Source organism: Pholcus phalangioides, unplaced genomic scaffold (genome assembly GCF_987345545.1).
Source record: "Pholcus phalangioides strain wild (caught in Gottingen) unplaced genomic scaffold, Ppha-v1.0 ptg000003l_1, whole genome shotgun sequence".
Taxonomy (NCBI): domain Eukaryota; kingdom Metazoa; phylum Arthropoda; class Arachnida; order Araneae; family Pholcidae; genus Pholcus; species Pholcus phalangioides.
The window spans coordinates 49203877-49229675 of record NW_028301596.1 but is presented as its reverse complement, the minus strand read 5'-3'; the positions used below and the strand labels follow the sequence as shown (position 1 = coordinate 49229675).

Sequence of the window (25799 nt, the reverse complement as noted above, 5' to 3'; positions counted from 1 at the left end):
GGATTTCATACTTTGCCGGTAACAATATGATTAGGATTTTGAATCTTCATCAGTAATGCTAACGATTGATCTGTTCTATTTTTGACGTCTGAGGGCTGAATTCTTGATGCTCTTCCGTTTGTCCACAAATATCTTATTGCTCCTGTCTTCTACTCTTGCCCAATTTCCAAAAATCGACGAAGTCTTAAATGGCAGGGCTCAGTTATTTTTCGATCGTGATCGAGTTACTGGTGGAGAAGAACTACGACCTTGCATATTATGTGTCGTCGATCTTGTTCGAGGAGGAGAATATGACGGATCTATTTCTTTGTTCCGACCTTTGAAATCTTTCCAATTTAATAAGATTGGTTTTACTCGAAAACATCCAGATCGGAGCCGGATAGAGCGAAATGGGTCAAATTACCATTTTGTATAAAAGGTGAGTTTGTTGGAGAAGTGAGAGTACATCGAGTGTGTGACAAATTTTGTTCAACACATGTTTTGCTTTTTTTAGCTTTGATGATTGCCTCCTCACAATGAGCTCTAAAAGATAAGCCGCTCGTCTAAAGTGACACCAATGTATCTACTAGTGTTAACAGGTGAGATTTGAGAGCCACTAATTTCAATAGTAGCGTCAGGAAGTAAGTCCTTTCAGCCAGTGATTCAAATGAAGATCGATTGATTAGCATTAAGTTCGACTCTACTGCTTTCACACCAGTTCTCAACACTGTGAAGCGTTTCTTGAAGATTGCTAAGTACTTTTGTGGGCACCTAGTCGTCTGCGTAAAGGGTTTACGAGGAAAGTCATTTATTTGAAAATTGTGTAATAATGACCTAAGGGTGTGTGCACTTGTACAATTGAGGCTTTGATGGGACGCGAGTTTGAAACTAAGTCACTGACTTGAACCCGAAAGGATCGAGCACGAAGATACTATCGCGAGAATTAGATTAGGCTATACAGCAAACTATCATGCCATACTTTTGGGAAATTTCCATGGATGATGTCGAAATTCAGTATCAAAAATTTTTGATTTTCTAATAAAATTACACCTTGAATGTACAGTAAAAGGTATCTCATAGACTCGTAAACACTTTAACACTCATAAGAAACTGCAAAATATGTTCATTTGAACGCAATTTGCGAAAAATTATTTTTATTATGAGGAATGTATTATGAAGAATGTTCATCAGTACGCAAAAAAATTATTTTTTATTATGGTCAATAGAGGACACTGCAAAAAAGCAAATTTCTAACAATACGAAAAAAAATCATAGTGCCATAAAATTTCTGAGTGTAAGATTAACAGCTCATTTCTGAATTTTATTGTTACTGGTATTGACATGTTTAAAAAGAAATACGATAAACATGTAGGGGTAAATCCAGAAGCTATCCATACTTATAATAAGACAACCATAACATTTTTATGGGCATTTTATCATGTGCATATATTGTTTATAATTTTGTGATTGTGTTTTTAATTGGGTTGCTGTATTTTTGAAATATATGACATCCATATTTATTTATGGGCCTCCTTTTCTCAGCCACCTCGTTGGGCATTTTGCCTGTTATGGCCTTGTATTTGTATTAGAAGAGATTGGAGAAAGGTTAAGGTGCAATCACTTCTGCCGGACTTTCACGCAGCACCCTTATTAGCGTAAATTTGGACTAAGTATTTTTTCTGTACCAAAAAATTCTCCTTCCTGAGAATAACTTTTCACAAACCGCATTCAAATGCGTGCGTGTCCGGAAAATTCACCGACCAACAATTCACCGCTGGAAAATTCACCACTAGGAAAATTCACCGACAACAGTTCAATGCAAGTCAGTTAGCGAGGGAGTGAGTGATTTAGTTACTGAGTCAGTGAGTGACCTAGTTTTCCGGCGGTGAATTTTCCGTAAAACCATTCAGTACAAATTCCTTCAATTTTTATGAATTTTTAAACCGTTTACGAATTTATGGGACACCCTGTATATATGAAAATTACAATCACCTCTAATGAAAAAAATACAACATTTGCTTAATTAGGGCTATACTTTACTGTTGCTTAAATATTGATTTTACAGATAATGAATAAATATTAAAATAATGCAAAAATTTCCAATCTAAAATATAATCTTTGTCCTAGAAATTTAGAGCATCTTTTAGAATCTGTAACAATTAAAGTTTTTGATAGTTTTGAATTTTTTTCATCAAAGTTTTTTTTGGTTATTGAGTTGAAACATTTTATTTGTAATATGTATAAGTTACTGCCAATGTGCCCGAAACGGGCCAATTCGTGACGGTCCTGGCCACTTTGTGAATTGGCCAATTTCGTTAAATACTGGCCCTTCCAAAGTCCGCTAACAAAAGACATGATTCGGTATCATCATCAAGTTCACGAATTTTTTGGTGATAATTATGTCCACGTTAGTTATGGCAACCCCTCAAACTGTGCAATAAGTTGAGACCATCGACACAAAGGTTCGTACGGGAAAATTCAATTTTTTCATCGTTTTTGTTTTGCTGTTGAAAATGTCTTCTTTTTTTCTCAAACAAATTTCACACGTTGCATATTATGACAGATTTTTCACATCGTTATCAATTAAAGTTACCCAATATCAAATACCTCAAGTCTGGAATCAATATATATGATACAGTGCACACCTTAGTTAATTAAGTTTTGATATTAAATACGAACACATTACATTTAATTTAGCTAGTTTGAAGGGCCCCAAAAAAAGGTATAAACATGGACGGAGATACGGGGGGAGGGCATGGGAGGCATCCCCCCCAGCGTCAGAGGTCGAGTCGACTGATGTAATGTAAATGTGTATATATGAATTGACTTCATCATCATCGTGCCCCTCCGTAGACTTTCAAGTCTATCTCCGCCTATGAGTATAAAAGTAAAAAAAAGGCTTATCTCTGTGTCCTCGAGCCATCTGGAAAGTGCAGTCATCTCATACTTGGTCGCAACCCTGTGCTAAATTCTTGTTGATAGAAGCTTGCTGCTTGACGGTAGGACCGTATGCCAACTATTCCGGGATTCAGGGCGAACCTTGTATGAGAGTCGTATCTAGTCTTCTTTGGACCGATGTCGACACTGAACATGACGATTTTAAAGCTTTAGTGGCCCTTCGAGAAACTCACACACAATCCTTATCATGGACGGTAGGAGGCCAGCTTGCCTCCGTGAGAGATTTTAGCTATAACAACTAGTTATAGCTAAAATCTCTCACGTTATCTCTTGTTATTAGTAAGTACACAATCATAAAAACAATTACAAGAGGACCAACGGGTCACACACCTCTCGATGACTTTTCAAAATATTGTCAGCTTCCAAACTGCCGCGAAGAAATGGTATTCCCTGGGTGTATTCTCCTCCCATAGAGCATGTGATTCCGAGGCTCCTATTGGCCGTACAAGATCACGTGTTCTTTCTAAGGAGGTGACGCTGCTGGTGATGATGATGTTTGGTGACTCGTACACTTCACGAATGAACATGCAGAAGATTTTTTGTGCACAGGGTGTTTCAAAGTATTATGATAATTCCTTTAACGCAGAGGTCTTCAACCTTTTTCTAGTCTGACTGTACCCGTCATCAAAAGAAGAGCACCCTCTCGGCAAGTTTGACATGCGAATGCGTGAAATCAGGATGATTTCAATCCTTGAATACGATTTGTACAAAGTGTTTAATGAAAACGTAGATCAAGTGCGCTCGTGAGCACGGAATCGGGCACGAGCATCGAGTACTCTAGGTGCTTCAGAGAGCACCGTGGTGCTCGCAAGCAAAGGGTTGAAGATGCCTGCTTTAACACATACTTTTTTAATTATTTATCTTGGCATACATTTTTCGATTATTGTTTAGAGAATATAGAATTCATATAATATACTCTTCACACACTTTCCAATTTTAGAAACTTGAATATTATTATTATTTTAACAAACACTTTTTCGAATTAATTTTAAGGAATATTATTCATTTCATATTTTTAAATTTCATTGCCCTGGTGTGAGCCGACCCACGGTACTGCACAAAACCGCAGTCACGATGCGATATTCATTGTTTTCTCCCAAAATTTGCGTGAAAAAAACTATATGTTCATATAATTATCTTTATGTTTTTCTCTCAAATTTTTCACTTCATTTCTCTCTCGTCACGTGCATCTAATTCAATGTACCTGCTATATATAGACATGTATCACACGTTGGCGATTAAAGAGAATGAATTTGGCTCCCACCGGACCGTCTCACATCAGCACATCTATTATTGGCCAGGAATCTCCGGCCACTTCGTGAAATGGCTGGCCAAAGTCCGAATCATTTGTGCAATTCGGGCTTTGGCCAATTCGCGGAGTGGCCGGCTCCGCCGCGAATTAACCGCACTTTGGGATTTGTTATTAATGGACAGTATGTGATTCAATCTTTTATTTGATAATTTTTTTGAGTTTATTTAAATAAATTCTAATTTACCAATCATTTATCGGAAGATATGTGAACTTGCAAAATATTTTTCTAATGATAACTGTGTTATTGGCTAAATAATTCCAAATGATGTCTATCCCTTGTCAGTAGAGCGCCGTCCCCGTTCGTCCGGAGTCGCTGTCCTGGACATGTTGGTGATCTGGAGGCCACCACCTCACGATTACCATCAAGAGGAGCTACACTGTATAACAAGGCAAGTTCGATAATGGGTCAAAGTAGTTTTCTCTTTTAATTTATGCGTAATCTCTCGTAACTAGTCCTCCTCCGACTTGATTCGTCAAACAACGAGAAATCATTTAAATCTTTTGGGATTCAAGCGCGAGCAAAACTTTGGTTCCTTCCTGAGAACCAGCCTTGAAATCTTCGGAGAACAGAAGAAAATTATTTCCGTTTAATTACGCTCTTACAGTAGGAAAACTTGCGTTTCATCCGATTTACATTAACGATGTGTGTGTGTACCGAGTAATGTGAATTTGAGGTAGGGTCTTTGGGGAAAATACGTCATGTTTTGTTCATGGAATATATATATATATTCAGTCTTACGAATATGAGGTTTTCTGTAAATTAAACTTCCAAATCAAATTAATATTTAAATACGAACGCTTCATATGCGAAATGGAAATTTTTGCAAGATGTGAACGTAACGTCTCTTTTCCCGCATATCATAACTATGTTTCAGCCATTTGATTCGTTTGCTAAGGAATGGAAAACTTCTACTTGATTTGTTTGCAAGTAAGAGAGAGTTTCCCTAAAATTCATTGCTTCATAACTTTCTGATGCACGTTTCAATGAGAGAATTTTGAACGGTTAGAGTTTTTCGGTCAAATTGAGCGGTAATTAAGTAAATTATTTCCGAAAAATCTCCGAAGCTCTCTGCTTGATTATAAATGGCCATGTAATATCCAGTCCTAGTTTGTTACATTACATGTTAACTTTAAAATGATGTTATGTACATTAAATTTTCGGGTGGGAAACATGATCACCTGGCCTCGTTGCCGTATTGCTCTGCTAGACCGGAATGTTTGTATGTAATGTTAAGCAGCCTCGGTGTTATCAAATTAATTTTGCTTTGGTTAGAATGAAAAACATCAATCATTCAAAACAGTGAGAATTTTACGAAACACCTGCGGTTTAAATTGTAACACTGCATAAAACAAAGAAATCCAGTGAAATTTCTGTACAACTTTTTGAGATATTTTGTACACTGTTCTCAAAAATAGCTTATTTTTTAATACTTACGCTGACCATTGTACACTGAAAACTACAGCATATATATCCCGATATTGTTGATACTGTTATACGACTGTTATCTGTGCAATGAACTACAAGTTTTAAGGCACACAAAATATTCTTTGACACATGGCAGTTTCTGTGAATAAAAAATACATGAATTTCGGCGAAAAAAATTCAATTTGTTTTTGAAACAGCTGTAAAATATTAAATTCGGAACATTACGCCCAAGATTCCTGTCCATTGCATAGCTGATGTTATGTGAAACGCTGTTGTTAAGTTCCATGAGAGTATCTTGCATAGTTTTTGGGAAATTTGGTTTCATGGAATAAAGTAACGAAAAAATGAATCTTCAAAAAACGCGTTCCCAAAATTGCCTGTTCATTTTGAAACCACTGTTCTAGGCAGCCATAACTCTGTTCTTACTTATTGCAAGTATAAGATTAAAACAGTTTCGAATTTCTGCGTAAGACGTTCTTTCAAATAAATTTATAATACCATTTTTCGAAAAAATTCTGTCATTTGAAATGAAATCAGTTGCCTATGAGAGTAATCAGTTGAAATTGGGCAAATGATGGCTCAAATAGAAAAAATCTTTTAGAGTTTTCGAGACGGAAATTTAAATCTTTAAATATCGATATTTTCTGACTCTTGATCAGTGTAAGATCTTAACTAAAAGAGACGAATTTGCTGAACTTACGATAATGAGCAAGTTCGAATTCGATCTTATATTGTTTGTGTGTGGGTACGGTTATCAGTGAGCACTCTAACTAATGATTCGGTAGATCATTTGGCGATGAAAGTCTAATCAAAACGCATGCGGGATATCATAATAGGAAAAGAAAGCTAAGCACTCCATTGTGATTGGATCAGACAGGTGATTGGAAATATATGGTGCGGCGAAGAAATGTCTTTTTTTTCGAAACCTAATCAGGTCGAAGAGCTGATTTTGGTATTTTCCAAGTTTGCTATTACTGATGCATCTGGTCGGATATTCGAAGGTTCACAGATTTATTCTATGTGTAAAGTTTAGACTTTACATTCCAATAAAATCGAAATTTTTTCATCAGTTTATTACAGTACCCCTCTTTTTCGGACACCGATGGGACAAAAAACAAAAAAAACACTTCCGTAAAAGAAGGATGACCGCAACTTTGGGGGGTTGTTATCGAGAAGTATGGGGGGGAAAACGTAATTATATGTATATATATACATATATTGTGGCAGTAAAAAAATGGTGACCGGCACGAGGGGGTTCACTGCGGACGACAGAAAAACCGCTCTTAGCGATCACCCCTCTTTTACGGCCAAAACGGCCAAATATAATTTCCCTTGTGTGGTGGGCCATTAATAGTATAACGTCAGCAGATTTATAGCCATTTCTGACCCCCTTCCCTGTCAGCAAAATTTCGTCAGCTCTGCTCCCCCTCCCCTTTTACCGCGTATCGGGATCAGATGCACGGGGGGGGGGGTCATAGGTGTAGAAGGCTCAAATTCCCCCCCCCCCCTCCCAAGATGACCAATAACAAAACATATTTTTCTGAAAAAGTTAAATATCAAAAGAAAATACTTTTATATGTTATTATAATGAATTTCTGTTGATTTCAATGCTATTTCAAGGCTAATAACTGAAAATTTCTGTTTAAGAAATTCATTGTGCCTCACTCCCTAACCTTTTTGTGCTCCCTCCAAAGGTCGATCATCGCGTACGCCCCTGATTGGATTTGCCTTTCAAGAACATGCATAGTGAGTCTGACCACGACTGTCCGACACTGCTGTTGTGAAATTTGCTATTGTATGCACGGGAATTGTTTTTCGCATGATTACTCATTGAACACACTATATTTTTTTTCCATAAATTTATTAACTAATGGTTTAAGCATCAATAAATGGAGTGGTATAGATTGCCGTGGCTAGTTGGTGCGAAGTACCGAACAATGAGCTCTCGCCTTCATCATCATAGTCTCTCCATATTCCAGAGATGTCAATCAGCCAACGACAATATGGTGGCTTAATAACAACCATTTGAATTATCTGGAATACGATAATTATTTTTTAATTAGCTATTGATTCGATTTGATGGAAGTGTTGTGAATGTGTCTGGTCTTTCAAATAATTACCAATTTTTTTGCTAGAGTAAGGTAGGCCCACACCACGCATGGTCAGGTTTTTCGGGGGGGGGGGGTAGTAAATAAATACCTTTTGCAAAAACCTTTTTGCTTCTTTTCTTTACGTACATATTCCACTAACGCACACACAAACCAGTTGCGAGCACAGCTTTCCACTATACAATAAAGTTATTTTATTTTTTTTACGAGTATAGTTTCCTTTTTTGTCTCGCAAGTAATCGCAGCTTGTTATCTCGTCCACATCAAATGGAATCACAGTCACGAAAAAAGACATTTCCCCCTCCCCCTCCCCTTTTCCGATCACTATGCACTCCTTCGGTGAGCAGCCCTCCCTGTTCGAAGAGCATGTGTCCGCTTATGCACGGGAATCCAGCACATCACTCAAGGACAACGCATGGGACTCTCGAAATGTACAAAAAATGGTTCAACCAATACCCTCCGCCATAAGCAAGACAGGTGGGAGGGTCTGTCTGTAGAGTTCCGTAACCTCTCTAAAATGAATATGTCATTAAAAATATTTCATATTTTCATAAACATGGTTGATGACGTAATCACCATTCAAGTCTCTTCCCCCCTCTGTCATCAAAACTCAGTAAATATGAAACCCCCCCCCCACCCCAATGCTTATATATTATTTAATGGTTCACCCCATAACGAAAGTATGCATTTGATTTGAAACCACTGTTACGGCCACCCTCTCAGGGCCGAATTATTTGCCCCACCGGTGCCTGCAAAAGGGCATGGGGGAGGTTTATTCTGTCTTATTCATACTAAACATTTCCCCAGGTATTAACACTGTTCTTTTTTAATTCTGTATAGGGATTCTGAGGTTGCAGAGAACTTATTGAAAGAAATGAAAGAATTTGTTCCCGCTGAAACTCCAGGTTTGTCTTACTGTCATGATTATCGAGAAAAAAAAGTCTCTCTACCAGTTTTTAATGCAAGTTAAAACATCTGTACTTTTTATATAAAGTTAAAGGGCCTTTCTCCATTTCCATTTACTTTTCTCACGCCTAGGAAAAACCTTGATAGACGAGACTGCCTACAGGAAAGCCGAAAGCAGGAAAGCCGCTATATACAGGCAACTGGGATCATGGCTATGTTTCTGCCGATCTGATTTCGGATGAGAGTAGATTCGATTTTATTACTGTCCGGATCATTGAGAGAAGAAGTTATATATCCGTTTCCCCCCTGAGATAATCCCCTCGTTATCTCCTGATCAAACCAAGCAAGTGCTGACCGATGATATTGTGGTCATCGGTACATGATCTTAACTGCAAAAGAAAGTAGGCGAAGATAGAGCTTTTAGGATGACCAATAGACTGATCTCGTATGTGTATGAGCGATTCAAAAACTGATATTGCCTGTCCTGGTACGAAATTTCCCAATTGCAAATCGCTTGAAAGGCTTCAAGCATTGGTCATTCGCCACATTCCCCTCGTGTTGAGACGAATTTCGAATTTTCATTTAGCTATCTTATACAGGGTGGTTACAAATAAACTGACACTACTCAGACAGACGTATTTAGCTCCCTGATGATGGAGGAATTTTGATGAAACTTGGTGTATAGGATATATGGACTATAAATCTTTGCTAACTTTTCCGACACAACTCTGCCTCTTTCGAGGTAACGGAAGTAAGGCGCTTTGCATCAGTCCGGGGTTGTGAGCGGTTCTATCTATCTATATGGACCATGGGGGAAAAGCAGAGAGAAAGATTCAATAAAAATATTTCAATTTTTGGTGACCAGGGGGAAAAAATGCCTCTTTTTATGGCAGTTATATTTTTCTCATGGTCCAATGATACCAAGGTCGCATATACCAAGTTTCAATGAAATATGTCCACCACAACGTTCGCTACATAGATCAGAGTAGTGTAAGTACGTTTTTTGGACCATGGGAGAAAAAACATAACTGCAATAAAAACGCCACTTTTTCCCCTGGTGGCCAAAAATTTAACTCTTTTTAATGACTATCTTTCTTTCCTCATGATTCACATATATCTTATCTACCAAGTCTCATCAAAATGAACGTTACATACGGCTGAGTAGCGTCAGTTTATTTATGTAATTCCCCTACTTATGTTTAAGTAACCTGTATTTTTTATTAAACAGTTTTTCAATTCGTATATGTATCAATATAAAATTTAAAAAAAAAATCTGATAATAGCTATTTTTAATCCCTTCTTCCTTTTAACTATAGGGTATAAAAAGCTTTATCTTCTATATCAAAAGCTTTATAATCATTTTTCTTAATACTATATAATGATCATGTTTTGGAAACTGTATATTGCTTGATACAAAAAATTTCACCTCTTTTTTACATAGTGTACTGATTTTTAAACCTGTAATCCCTGTTGATTGATTTTGTGAATTAAAGTCTTTTTGTTTTTCTTTCAATTGTCTGGACATTTTTATTAAAGGAATAATAAAACTCCTGCATACGCGTCTTCCTTCATCTTTTGTTCTTGTAAATAGTTTTCTTATCGTTTATTATGTCTTTCATTATCATTTAATCTTCATATATGTATCTTCCCTTATCTTTTATTCTGGGTGTATGTATTCCCTTATCTTTTATGCTGCGTGTGTCAATTCTCTTACCTTTTATTCTGTGTGTATGTGCTCCCTTATCATCTATTCTGTGCGTATGTATTTCCTTTATCTTTTCTGTTGCGCGTATATATTCCCTTATCTTTTATGCTGCGTGTGTCAATTCCCTTATCTTTTATGCTGCGTGTGTCAATTCCCTTATCTATTATGCTGCGTGTGTCAATTCCCTTATCTTTTATGCTGCGTGTGTCAATTCCCTTATCTATTATGCTGCGTGTGTCAATTCCCTTATCTTTTATTCTGTGTGTATGTGCTCCCTTATCGTCTATTCTGTGCGTATGTATTTCCTTTATCTTTTCTGTTGCGCGTATATATTCCCTTATATTTTATGCTGCGTGTGTCAATTCCCTTATCTTTTAGGCTGCGTGTGTCAATTCCCTTATCTATTATGCTGCGTGTGTCAATTCCCTTATCTTTTATTCTGTGTGTATGTGCTCCCTTATCGTCTATTCTGTGCGTATGTATTTCCTTTATCTTTTCTGTTGCGCGTATATATTCCCTTATCTTTTATGCTGCGTGTGTCAATTCCCTTATCTTTTATGCTGCGTGTGTCAATTCCCTTATCTTTTATGCTGCGTGTGTCAATTCCCTTATCTATTATGCTGCGTGTGTCAATTCCCTTATCTTTTATTCTGTGTGTATGTGCTCCCTTATCGTCTATTCTGTGCGTATGTATTTCCTTTATCTTTTCTGTTGCGCGTATATATTCCCTTATCTTTTATGCTGCGTGTGTCAATTCCCTTATCTTTTATGCTGCGTGTGTCAATTCCCTTATCTATTATGCTGCGTGTGTCAATTCCCTTATCTTTTATTCTGTGTGTATGTGCTCCCTTATCGTCTATTCTGTGCGTATGTATTTCCTTTATCTTTTCTGTTGCGCGTATATATTCCCTTTATCTTTTCTGTTGCGCGTATATATTCCCTTATCTTTTATGCTGCGTGTGTCAATTCCCTTATCTTTTATGCTGCGTGTGTCAATTCCCTTATCTTTTATGCTGCGTGTGTCAATTCCCTTATCTATTATGCTGCGTGTGTCAATTCCCTTATCTTTTATTCTGTGTGTATGTGCTCCCTTATCGTCTATTCTGTGCGTATGTATTTCCTCTATCTTTTCTGTTGCACGTATATAAACCCTTATCTTTTATGCTGCGTGTGTCAATTCCCTTATCTTTTATGCTGCTAGTGTCAATTCCCTTATCTTTTATGCTGCGTGTGTCAATTCCCTTATCTATTATGCTGCGTGTGTCAATTCCCTTATCTTTTATTCTGTGTGTATGTGCTCCCTTATCGTCTATTCTGTGCGTATGTATTTCCTTATCGTCTATTCTGTGCGTATGTATTTCCTTTATCTTTTCTGCTGCGCGTATATATTCCCTTATCTTTTATGCTGCGTGTGTCAATTCCCTTATCTTTTATGCTGCGTGTGTCAATTCCCTTATCTTTTATGCTGCGTGTGTCAATTCCCTTATCTATTATGCTGCGTGTGTCAATTCCCTTATCTTTTATTCTGTGTGTATGTGCTCCCTTATCGTCTATTCTGTGCGTATGTATTTCCTTATCGTCTATTCTGTGCGTATGTATTTCCTTTATCTTTTCTGTTGCACGTATATATTCCCTTATCTTTTATGCTGCGTGTGTCAATTCCCTTATCTTTTATGCTGCTAGTGTCAATTCCCTTATCTTTTATGCTGCGTGTGTCAATTCCCTTATCTATTATGCTGCGTGTGTCAATTCCCTTATCTTTTATTCTGTGTGTATGTGCTCCCTTATCGTCTATTCTGTGCCTATGTATTTCCTTATCGTCTATTCTGTGCGTATGTATTTCCTTTATCTTTTCTGCTGCGCGTATATATTCCCTTATCTTTTATGCTGCGTGTGTCAATTCCCTTATCTTTTATGCTGCGTGTGTCAATTCCCTTATCTTTTATGCTGCGTGTGTCAATTCCCTTATCTATTATGCTGCGTGTGTCAATTCCCTTATCTTTTATTCTGTGTGTATGTGCTCCCTTATCGTCTATTCTGTGCGTATGTATTTCCTTTATCTTTTCTGTTGCGCGTATATATTCCCTTATCTTTTATGCTGCGTGTGTCAATTCCCTTATCTTTTATGCTGCGTGTGTCAATTCCCTTATCTTTTATGCTGCGTGTGTCAATTCCCTTATCTATTATGCTGTGTGTGTCAATTCCCTTATCTTTTATTCTGTGTGTATGTGCTCCCTTATCGTCTATTCTGTGCGTATGTATTTCCTTATCGTCTATTCTGTGCGTATGTATTTCCTTTATCTTTTCTGCTGCGCGTATATATTCCCTTATCTATTATGCTGCGTGTGTCAATTCCCTTATCTTTTATTCTGTGTGTATGTGCTCCCTTATCGTCTATTCTGTGCGTATGTATTTCCTTTATCTTTTCTGTTGCGCGTATATATTCCCTTATCTTTTATGCTGCGTGTGTCAATTCCCTTATCTTTTATGCTGCGTGTGTCAATTCCCTTATCTTTTATGCTGCGTGTGTCAATGCCCTTATCTATTATGCTGCGTGTGTCAATTCCCTTATCTTTTATTCTGTGTGTATGTGCTCCCTTATCGTCTATTCTGTGCGTATGTATTTCCTTTATCTTTTATGTTGCCCGTATATATTCCCTTATCTTTTATGCTGCGTGTTTGTATTCCCTTATCTTTTAGCTGTGCGTATGTATTCCTTTATCTTTCATTCTGTGTGTATGTATTCCTTTATCTTTTATTCTGTGTGTATGTATTCCCCCCTTATCCTTTATGCTGCGTGTATGTATTCCCCCCTTATCCTTTATGCTGCGTGTATGTATTCCCCCCTTATCCTTTATGCTGCGTGTATGTATTCCCCCCTTATCCTTTATGCTGCGTGTATGTATTCTCTCATCTTTTTTATTCTGTTGCCTTTTATTATATTTTTCTGTATACTTTTCAGCTTTTATACAAATTTGTTTTCATTATCATTTTTCTTTCATATTTTTTTAAACTGTAGTTGCGTGCGCTTTCAGAGTTATCTTTCACTGTTTACTATATATCGTATAAAACAGGGGGTGCAATACTAGGGTGGGTAAAAAAAAAATGAAGTTTTTATTTTCAAATCGCTATATAGTGTGGAGAAGTTTCCTCCTTTAATAATAAGAAAAACGACGTAAAAATTTTTTAAATCGGTTGATCTTTCTCCGATTTTAAAATTGTTTACGTTGTTATTAATGGAAGCAACTTTTCCGCGATATAGTGATTTGAAAAAAATAAACTTCATTTTTTTTTCGACGCACCCAAGTGCACACTGCATAACCTTATTCAGTCTGCTGGTCAGATATGCGGTGTTTTTGGCATTCTTCCACCGGAAACTAGTATATATAGGGTGGACCATATGACCCTATTTTACGTGGCATTCACCCTAATTTTAGTTGTCCTGATCGTTTTATAAATTGTCCCGTATTTTCAACGAAGCTTCAATTTTTTCCACTGAAATCAAGGATTGACATCATTTTCATAACTTATAAGTTATATTATGGTAATTATGACTAATTGTCACAATTAATTATTGCTTTATGATTATAGATATTTGTTTATTTTTTTGGTGAATTACACAGCGACTTGCAGTAGCCCCTAGATCCCACTATTAGCAATTTTTCTACAGTTTTAGAATATAGTATTTAGGTATTGTGTGCAATATATAGCTGGGTACTTTACTAACTTTTTTGATAATTTGTTTTGGCTGTAATTGCAACTTTATTTATTGTTGACAATGTTTTGGTGATACCCGGAAGCTTTACTTGTCTTTGACATATTTTTAGTGGTCATTAGCGACATCCAGTATGAATTCTGATCTCCTGAACTAATGTTCTCCCTAATAATAAGTCCCCTTCAGATCTACTTTAGTGATCTCTAAATGTTTGGCGGATCCTTCAAGTGCTCTAGAAATGTGCCACGCATCACTAAAATGATCCGTAATTATGTCGCGGAGCACTTAAGTAATTAGGGAATGCGCCGTGGGGGCAACTTAGTGATGTAGAACTACACTGGGGGGGGGGAGCGCTTAAGCGCTCTAAAACTATGCCGCATGCCACTCATCTCTAAATGTGCCACGGATCGCTTAAGTGTTCTGGAACTGCATCGCGGATTACTTAGGTGATCTGTGAATGTGCCGCTGGCTTACTTCAGTGATCTTAAAATGCGCCACGGACCGCTTAAATGTTCAGGAATTGTGTCACGGGTCATTTAAGCGATCTGTGAATGTGCCGCTTAGTTCATTTTCACAAAATTAGGTTTGGGGGGTAGGCCACACCAGATAATCCCCAGGGCCGCGTTTGGTCCGCGGGCCAATGGTTTATCATACATGGCTTAGAGGTTGGGTCACAATGAATTTCTTAAAAACAAATTTTCAGTTCTTCACCTTCAAATAGCATCGAAATTGACAGAAATTGGTTATAAGATTATGATTATACACATAAAGGTATTTTCTTTCGAAATTTTAATTAAAAATATATTTTTTACATTAAAAAAATAAATTTTCTTCTGGGTGGCACACGAGTCCCCAACCCCCCTCCCGCGTACGACTCTAATCTCACTAATATGCGATGGGAGGTAGGTGGCAGTGCTCACGAAATTTCGCTGACAGGAGGGGGTCAGAGTTTTGCTGAAGGGGGGGTGGGTCAAATATGGCTAAACATTTGCTGACGTAATACTTGAATGACCCCCATCTCTCTATTTATCTTTCATTACCGGTATCTTTTCTGTTCATCTTTTGTTATGTATCTCTTTCTGCATTTTAGTCTTTATAAATCAATCATTATCTTTTTCATTTGCCATCAATCACATATTTGTTTCTATTTATCTTTTCTAGCATTTCATTTTTTGTTTGCGTTTCCTTATCTTTCTGTTTATCCTCCGTTATGTCTTTTTGTTTGCATTCAATCTTACCCTTTCTCTGCTTGTATTCTTCAATTAATTTACCAAACGCGTTTGCTATACTTTATCTCTTTTCATTCTCGTTATCTTTTCTTTCCCACTAACCTATCATTATCTCTTTTCTTACCAGTTTATACAGTATAATGCTATCAATTCTTTGTTTTTTTTGCATGGCAAATCATTCATTGACTTATTTTTTACCCTCTGAAGATTCTTCTTTTCTTTATTATGAATTTCAAGCAAACTTTTCCATTTTTTACCTTCAGTTTCATGCAACTCTTCAAAATTATTATTTTTTTGTTATTATTCAACGCCTACTTAATAATATATTGCAATGGGTGGGGTACCGTGTTTTATGCTAATGTACCGCATTGCGGACACCAAGATGTAAAAGAAAGATCTCTTGAGCTCGGGGCTTTGTAACTTATTCCACGGTCACATTTATGCACCATTTTCAATATGCATTTGTCAGAAATTTTTTCCCAGTGTGCATTCATTCCCACTGCTTCCTTTTTTTTTACAACCTCTGCATTTATTTTTCTTCCAATTCTATTGTAAGTTCTTCATTCGAAATTTATCATTATAATATTATACAACCTGTTTTTTTTTTTTTTCCAACTGATAATACGGGTTAGTGAGGAAGGTCCATCGAGCTTATATTATTGGAAGGAGCATCCAGACGCCGCGACGGCAGCGACATCAAATGCAAGGATATCACGTGACTCTGTGAAAACAAAGTTCGTGCTTGGCAATTAACCCATTGAACTGTACAGTTCGGTCTCTAAATATTCGGTTTAAAAGATTAAAAAAGGGATAGAGAACTCATCTAAAAAATTAAAAAAAAAATTAAATTATTTATTTCATTAACACTGGAATAATTTCTTTCATCAATGCTGGAATAGTTTCTTTCATTAATGCTGGAATTATCTTCCATTAATTGTGGAATTATCTTCCATTAATTGTGGAATTATCTTTTGTTAATTGTGGAATTATCTTTCGTTAATTGTGGAATTATCATTTTCATTAATTCTGGAATTATCACTTTCATTAATTCTGGAATCATCACTTTCATTAATTATGGAATTACCACTTTTATCAGTGCTGAAACTATCCCTTTCATTAATCTCGGAATTACCTCTTTCCTTAATTCTGGAATAATCTTTCATTAATGCTGGAATTCTTTCATTAATGCTAGAATTATCTTTCATTAATGCTGAATTTATCTCTTTCATCAATTTTGGAATTATCTCATCGATGCTGAAATTATTTTTTATTAACTCCTAACATTTATTTTTTAAACTTCTATTTATGCGATAGGAAAATAATCAGGGATTGTGTGCGTTTTCACCGAGTCACGTGATCTTCCGTCAAATGATGCGGACAACGTTCTCAGCACTGCCAAGGCGAAGACCTCTGACGTCATTACCCCCCCCCCCCCAGTAATAATTATAAGCTCGATGGGAAGGTCACTAAGCCAAATTTTACTCGCGAACCGTTGATGCTAGAAGCATATTCCCAGTTAGAAAGAGTATCAAAATAAGGTGTAGGCCTCGGATACGTCACTGATATTGCAAGATGTGTAGTTATTAAAATACAAAAACTAATTTTTCATAAGGACACCCTGTCTTCAAAACCCCAGTTCGAAAATTGTTGCCCCTGCCTCTTCTGAGGCTAATATAAAAGCTCCACGGTTTTAAATGCAAAATTCACAGAGATATTTGAATTCAAAATCGAAGAAAAGAACACTAAAAACTAACGGAACACGCTTTTATCCCTTATTTGTATGAAATTCATTAAAAAATTTTTCCAATTTTTGAATACCTCAGTGAATAGTGCACTTACAAACGTGGGATTTTCTTTTGTTGGCGTCGGAAGAGATAGTGCCACAACCAACTTTCTAATTGCGTTTTTGAGGACAGGGTGTCCGTATGTTTTAATTATACAACCCCTTGGAATATAAGTGACGTATCCGAGTTCTAGGTTTATTTGGATACTCTGTCTAACTGGTAGTATACCTCTAGGATCAACGGTTCGCCAGTAAAATGTGGCTTAGCGACTTTCATTACTACCTTGTATATTTAACAATGGGGATAAAGAAATTAATTTTTTCGGTGAAAATATTGGAACTTTTTTTTGCAATACGAAATAAATCGCAAAAAAATTCTGACTCATCGTGGATTCAAAATGTTTCCGTTCACCTCTTTGTTAGTATCCGTGAGTTGTTTAATGTCATTCTAATATCTGAAACAATATAAATACAATCGGAAATCACTCTTATCAACACTTTTTATTGCATTTATTGCATACTCTTGTTCTTGTTACAAAACAAGTATATATAGGTCAGTATCACCATGAAAAATTCATGTCTTAACAATTTTTTTTTGCACTATTTATGTGACTAAAATAAAATTAAAAAAAAATCATTTTACTTCTGGAAAGAAGAGCAATCTTTTGAGATCGTTTTTTGAAAGCTGATTCTCAAATATTTAGAGTCATATAAAATTATATGAATGAAACTAATGGATTCGAGAGTATAACTGTACTAAAGAAATTTGAGAAACCTTACTTGAAAAAAATTAGAAAAGTGAATAATAATCGAGTTATTTATAGAATCATCATCGAAATCAAAATAGTTGATTATAATACACAATATCAAGCGAAAAAACTTCCTAATCGGCTCCCAACATACTGAAAAAAGTTAAAAGTATAGCATATATATACATTTAAAGCTATATATATTCATAAATTTTCCAGCAATACGCGTACAACTATATGAATACGCAGCAAAATTTTCCACGCATATACACACACACGAGAAACAGATACATTGAACTAATTATTGTTATTATTCTCAATTCAAAGATATACCACACGAAGGCAATTGCAATATATTTGCTGGGCTGTCTCCGAATATATTATTGTATACATACAGTATATGTGTGTGTGAATATATACGAATGATCCGTATTTCTTACAATGTCAATGATTACCAAAATACTATGACACACATAATTATATCTTTCGATATTTCTCCTTCGAAAACATTAAACTTGTTTTTGTTAATATAAGTTCCATCCATCACCAATACAGATTCTACAAAGATAAGCGAATCCGTAATCAGAGTTGTATACTTCCAACGTCAAAGATTTGTGATAAATGATATATGTGCATAAAAGCTGTATGCGTTTTCACAAAACATTCTTTATTAGATTGTTTTTATTATGTTTGGAATGTATGATAATAAATTTAGGTTGTTTCACCATTGGTTAATGCTTGTCAAGTTCCAGTCATTTTTTATTTTCCTTATCTTTGTTATTAATATTAAAAAGCAATTAATTTCTGTTTCAATGGTTTCGGAAATTTATAAATATTCTTTTTGTAATATTTCGTTCGATTTTTAATCTTTGATTTTTTCTTTTTTCCCATTTTACTACTATTATTTATCGCAATTTTTCTTCTTCCTTTTCACTGTTTATATACTAATCTCTATCTGATTTCCTCCGGCTTTCTTTTCTCTTGTTTATTTTCTCTTCTTATCTTTGCTTTGGTTATCTTCTTTTTTTCTTTTCTTCTTTTTTTGTCCGTTTTGTTACATCTGCTTTCTGTTTTTTCTTCCTAATCTTTCTGTTTTACTTTTGTCTGCACATAAACTTGCTTCGCCTTCATGTTTTCATTCGATGCTTATCTCTCATTTCTTTCTCCTTTTTCTAAATCTTTTGATGTTATCCTCTTTTCATCAACTTTATTAATGTATTTCTTAGCGTGATAACCGAAAGAAATTTCAGCTAGAAAACCATGTTTCTTAGGATAAAATTTAACTCTCATTTAACACTATTTTTTCACTTTTTGCATTCCACAAACAAATATTTCTCACACAAGTGCTTCTTAAATATTCTAAACAAAACCTAAATAGTTTGAGATCAATTTAAGGGGGTTCGTACGCACAAATTTTCTAAAAAACTCATTTTCGAATTTTTAAATTTTTCAATACTATAAAATTTTATGCGTCCTGTTCGACTTTTTGTTCTACCTGCGCTAGAAGTATTTCTTACATATTTTAATATAAACCGTTGGCATTCATTATATATGCTAATGTTTTCCATTAATATGTTCTTTTCCCAAAACTGAGCTTTTTTTTGTCAGATAAGGAACATTTTTTTAACACCACATGCTCAAATGTCTTGAAACTCTGTGTGTCTCCCAACACTAAGGTTTTCCATACTTTAAAGAGAGGATTTTTTATTAAAATGATTTAAAGAAATTTTATGACACAATGTAGGAGAAAATTTCAGTGACTTTTGAAAAAGCTGCACGTTGTTGAAGTTAAAATTCGAGGAAAAAAAATCGCCAACAACAAAATCCTAAATGCTCTTGCTAAATTGTATAAAAATGTCCATAGTCTTTGAGGAAAATGAACAGAGTGCCAAAAATGAATAGGGAATTTTTAAATGTTCCTCAAAGCAACGAGGTTTCCAACATAGAAAAGCATGGGGGAGCCAAGATCGTGCACCAACCCTCTTAATTAGTTGATATTTGAATGATATATGATGATTTTTGAAGTAAATTTATTGTGTTGATGGAGTTTTTCAAAACGAAACTTGACTTAAAAAAAGCACGGCAAAACTATAAGGCCAAGAAATATTGTACTCATCTTCCTTTTCACAAACAAATGTTTTTCGATCATATTTCCATTCGCAGTGATCATCTCTTATATTCAGTAGTTTTATTGCATATCTCACAAACAAGTATATTTCGCCCGTCATTCATTTATTCCATTACATTCATGATGTGCTTTTTATATTTCGATTTTTTCAAAGAAGGATGTTTCTCTTTGATGTTTTTTATTCACATCAACAAAACCCTAACTCACGCTTTTATCTTCATCTTTTCTTTATTTAGCACATTTTTCTATATTTTCTGTTTCCGTTGCCTTCAAACTTTCCTTCACATCTTCCTCATAAATATCACGAATGAATACAAGCATAAATATTTCCATCCTAAATTATGGATCCCACATCTATAATATACCAGTCTCCGTAATGGAAAGAAAGAGAAATCTGTTGCTCCGATCATTTCTTGATGGTCCTCTGCATGAATTATTAATTTATATTCACAAAGTAAATATTCATGTAGATATTTAGTGTAGTTTTCTGATCGGCAAAGACACGTAACGTAACAAAATATGCGCATAAATTGAGGCTTCGCCCCCGACCCTTCCCCCCTCGATCCCAAATCTTTACACATTGCATACGTACATTTTTACAACTTTTCTATATAAAAAGAAATGTAGATGATATCCAGAGTAAATATTCCGAAAATGATCTTTTGAACTTCTTGCTCAGATAATGCGAATTTAGATCTCGCACAATTAAATACCAAAATACTACTATAACTAACCCTATCGAAAATTTTACATAACTTCATGCATTCATCATGTGTCGTCGTTTACTTTTACTTTGATGTAATTTCTCAATGAGGACATTCGACGAATAACGTGTACGAAATCACCGTGGGAATGTCGTTATTATTCCAAATTCAAATTTCAGTCGCGTGTCCTCGGACATAAAGGGAAACGTTGAAAGACATTGAATAGCTGCTGCTCGTCAAATACCATCAATCCTGTATATAGTTACGTTTTTTCTCTCTACATCTAAATTAATTACCATACAAAAAAAAAAGTATTTCCTCAGGAATTTTTATAACGGGGGAAAATCTTTTTCTTGCGTCGGTAGAGACAAACAGAATTAACACACGCCGGATCTCGAAAAGCAGTTCCAGTAATGACATTTCCTGAACAGAACTCCTTTCCGTCTCCTACGCCACTTGTCGAAGTTGTCTTCCAAAGATTTTCCTGCAACGAAACGTCAGGAAACTATGACAGTTACCAATTACAGTCGATCTCAGTTACAACGACATCGAAGATTGCACGGTATTCTGTCGTTATAACCGAGGTTCACGTATTAAAGACCTTTTTATAGGACGAAAAATATAATTAGATCAAATGTAATTCAATCAAATACCTTGCATGAAGTTTTTATTTCTTTTTGATTAGGGTGACCAATTTGGGATGATTATATATATATAATACTGGACATCGCCGATTCTCACCAAATTATGTTACCAGATGTCTAGTAAATTTAATAAGATATAATATTTTTTTCGGCCCGAAATGTACTGAGAAATTGAATTTTCTGGATGTTATGCTGAAACGAATATTTGGAAAGGAAAGTGATTTTGTCCCCTTGGATACCGGGCAGGTGCGGCAACCAATACACCAGAAAAATACTTTACAATGCCTTATAACACGCATTATTAGGGTGAATATACTTTTCCAAATATTCGTTTCGGCATAACATCCAAGAAATTCAATTTCTCTATATATTTAGAGCCGAAAAAAAATACCATCTCTAAATACAAAACGCCACCTGGCGCGAGAATTGCTGTAGTTAAGGAAGGCTGCAACGTCTCCACTCACGCTAATAATGCGTGTTATAAGAAATTGAAAAGCGTGTCTCTGGTGCGCACTTGCCCGGTATGCTAGGGGATCCGGGTTCGATTCCCGGAGGAGAAAAATCACTTTTCTTTCTAAATATTCGTTTCGAGCGAACATCCAGATAATTCAAGTTACCAAATATTGTTTATAAATAACACTTGACAAATGCTACAGCAATTCTGCTAAAATGTATTTCCACGCAAGAACAGTTAACGTGGCAAACATGTGAGATGACTGCTTATAGTCACATGTTCATTATAACACAATTCATAAATAGTGCAAATTACCTTTATTCCTGATTCTAGTAAAGATCGCGAATCAAAGCAAGCTTTGTTCAAAAATACGGGACATTAATATAAAAAGTAGTCGGAAAGGGATAAAACGAAAATGTTTTGTAAGATTTTCATGTCAATGAGCAAGTCGGAACGTCAGACATGCAATGAATCTTTTTTTTTTTTCAACGTTAGGTATAAATAGGATAATGGACGAACATTTCCTAGGTGTGATCAGCTCTAATCTTAGGAATTCCTTGCTGAAACGTCATTGAAAGAGGGAAAAAGTGATGAAAAATTTGCCGCTCTATCCGTGGTGGTTGTTTTCCATCGACGTTATAAAGTTATTCTCTATGGAAATCAGTCCGCACCGCTGTGACGAGCTGACCTCCCTGTTAAAATGTCTCGTCACAGAAAGCAACAGGCCTTCAACGGTACAAATATTCGATCACATTACACTTCACTCGCAATCTGTATAAGTGAAATAACATGTCCCGACGGACTGACTGATTGATAATCACCGAACCGAAACCACTGAAGCTATAAATATGAAATTAGGTCAGTAGTTTCATTTCATTTATAGGCTCACTAAGAAGGGTTTTTTTTTATAAATTCGACACCTAAGGAGGTTGTTATGCGTAGGCACTCGTGATGTATAGTAGTACACTTAAGAAGACGTCTCTTCAAACCATACCCTGGATATTCAAAGTTTCCATAGCGCGTCAGTTGAAACCGCTGAAACTATAAATAAGAAATTTTATCGGTAGTTTCATTTCATGCTGTAAAAATTCACTGAGAAGGGGTTTTTCGAACTTTCAACCCTAAAGGGATCATAAAGAGGTTCAAGGGCATCGTAATAAAGACGTTCAAAGGTTATATGGGGGTAATCAATCATCGCTGGGGCGAAACCACTGGGGCGAAGTTATAAATATGATATGTGGACAATATTATATTTCATAATATAGTGAGACTCGCACTTAGACGAGATTTCTGGAAATTCAACCCTTATTAAGGTCATGAGGGGTTTAAGTGTTATGTGGGGGAAAACTTCTCCAAGCAATTTTCAGATTACCAAATCCACGCGAGCGAAGCCGCGGGTAGCGCACTAATGTTTTCGAATCGGCATCGCGATGTAGTAAAGAGGCTATCAGCTGGGCCTACAATCAGCGAGGACCCCCATTCTACCGTTCAAGGTCCCAAAGTCAAATTCAATCAGTAATAGTAATCAATAATCAAAAATATATTTTTTTTAAATATCCAAATAGATACTGCACAAAATTTTCCGGTAATTTCATACGCGCTGAGGTTAACTGAAGACAACCAAGTATGAAGAATCATCGACTAACGATTGAGTAAAATTGGGTTTCGCGAAGTGTTTTCGATACTAGAAAACAAACGAGACGTTTTACCTCAAGTGAGAGTACGACAAAAAAACAATCTGTCTATGTTTAGATTTTCTTAGCAGTTGTTTCCTAAAGTTTTCTCCCAGAAACGAGATTATTCTATTACTTTAAATGAGGGGGGGGGGGAAAGAGGAGAAAAGGTTAAATTAAAAAGAAATATTCCCACGAGGAGGTCCAAACAACGGCGAATAATGAAGATATAATCATTGATTAAACAAACTTCGGACGATCGAGACGAAAATAAAAGCCATGTTATTGGATTAACCTTTTCGGTTAATTCAATTTCCACTGTTTTTCCTGTTTTTAACTCTTCTTTTTTTGCATAAATTACGCACAGGTTCGGACATTTATATTGGATTATCACGAGAATTAAGCCTAAAGTTTCTTGCAATATTATTCCGAAAAGAGTTTCAAACATTTAAATGGGATTTTTACTACATTTTTCAAATACGTATTATTTTCGTAAAATATGAGTTTAATGCTCAGGAGTTAAGTCCTCATTTACGGGAACTTATAATATTTTTCTTTGAAATTAATGCTGATGAAATATTCTTAGAATGTTTTTGGAATTAATTTTTCGATACACTTGCAAGTTATGGTTTGAGGCCGGAATTTTATGCACGCGTGAAGCTCAACATTCACATGTTTTGCAACTGCTTGAGCAGATAATCGAGATTTTTATGGAAAAAACGAGATATTTCAGATGTATCAAAGCATTAAAAATTTTTAATGCTTTGCTCATTTGTCTGTTTTTCCCTTTACCATCCAGATGATTCTCTTTACTCTTAACATGTTCTACTTACAACACGCCCATCTACACCATTGGGTATCACATACAAAGAAGTTCTGACACAACTTGCTCTTCCAAGAAGAGTAGTAAATCATCTGAACGGTTATTACGAACGGCTGCTAAAAGTAAGCTTGTCAGGGCGTCACAAGCCCATGAACGTTCGCTTTGTTGATTCGTTACTGTTACATTCGAGCTGCTACACACATTCGGCTGAATAGAATATTTTGCATAGAATCCTGGTCCACAATTACATTGAACGAGAAATTCAGTTTTGTCTTTGAACGACCAGATAATGTTAATAAGCGGTGATATTTGAGCTCAGTTTTATATTTTTCTGTCTTTTGTAAAGTACCGCATTTCTTCTATCGGCGAATCTTTGAACTGATCCATATTTTTCGGGGTTCCTTGGTTCTCGTGTTTTTAGTAGTCCCTCGAAATTTAATTACATAATTTCATTGTTAGATAGGGTAAAGATGATTTTGGGTGGTGTCAGTTGAATTTCGACTCAAACTGTATAAGGCTAGATTCGAAGAGAGCTCGAATTGACAGCTTCCAGAAATGTAATGGAAATTCCTATTTCGAGCGATGCCTGCATGTATACGCACACGAACTCACCGATCGAATAAGAGAAACGATCATAATTTTCCCTGTCGTGAATGTAGGTCTGGCAGGGAAACTGCAGTGAAAAATGAACAGTCAGTCTCAATGCTTACCTGATGATTCCTGCGGCATGAATTCCTGCATTTCCATCAGCATATTCGCCACCGAATCCAAATCCCTGAAACGCCAAAAAGTCGTTATCAGCTTGACAACAAACTCTCGAGAATATAAGTGAAACCATCCATTTAAAATTCACACGACAACGCGACCTGTGCCCCAGTCATTAATTAATGGATTTAAATGGTGAGCTGTTAACGCGCTGAAACACGCGGGATAGAGAGTGTAGACAAATCTGTGCATACATCAGGTACATCGAGATATGTATTCCACTCTGTTTATCCTGGAATAAAACAGCTTCAGAAATGGACTTATATCGGTCGCGGAGAGGCTTCAGAGAGGAAACTGCTCGTGTTCGAGCTCTTACTCGCGTACGACTTACTTAACTCGGCCGTAATTTGAACAAGTAGGCAAGTCACGAGACAAGCTCCACTTGTTGCCAATATTATGCCTTAAATAGGTTCTTGTAGAGCTATCCGGGTGAAGTGGAGACAGAACATACAGAGCAGATTTAGTTGAGTGTTTACAGATGCTTAACTTTCTGAATCTTTTTGAGCTGAGGACTGGCAGGCATTTGGATTAGAGATAATGCAGGCCAAAACAAGCGCGAGTCTCATGATCGTAAGTAATGTGAAGTCTCCTTATACATAAGTTCTCCAATCACTTCACGTACAAACGTTTGGGAACAAATTTGGGTTATTTCTAGTTGAATCGGCGATAAATCTGGTAGCCTCGGCGTAACCTAACCACACATTAGAAAAAGGAAGAGAGGGGAGGCAAAAAAATATA

At 36.0% G+C, this 25799-nt stretch overlaps 2 protein-coding genes across 3 annotated transcripts in view; one reads left to right on the top strand and one right to left on the bottom strand.

The window, feature by feature from the left end:
- LOC149088759 (regulator of G protein signaling 7-binding protein A-like) overlaps positions 1-10021 on the top strand; it is a 201943-nt gene extending 191922 nt beyond the window's left edge. The window contains exons 4-6 of the mRNA XM_089249799.1: positions 4536-4638; positions 8624-8688; positions 8822-10021. Of these exons, the coding sequence (XP_089105925.1) occupies positions 4536-4638; positions 8624-8688; positions 8822-8931 (278 nt within the window). The 3' untranslated portion in view covers positions 8932-10021. The remainder of the gene's footprint in view (positions 1-4535; positions 4639-8623; positions 8689-8821) is intronic.
- Positions 10022-19388: 9367 nt separating this feature from the next.
- Positions 19389-25799, bottom strand: part of LOC149088755 (regulator of G protein signaling 7-binding protein A-like) — a 280027-nt gene continuing 273616 nt past the window's right edge. For both annotated transcript variants that reach the window (XM_089249778.1, XM_089249787.1), the window contains 2 exons: positions 25007-25071; positions 19389-21186 (listed from right to left, as the gene is read on the bottom strand). In XM_089249778.1, coding sequence (XP_089105904.1) covers positions 21080-21186; positions 25007-25071 — 172 coding nt within the window. In that variant the 3' untranslated portion in view covers positions 19389-21079. The remainder of the gene's footprint in view (positions 21187-25006; positions 25072-25799) is intronic.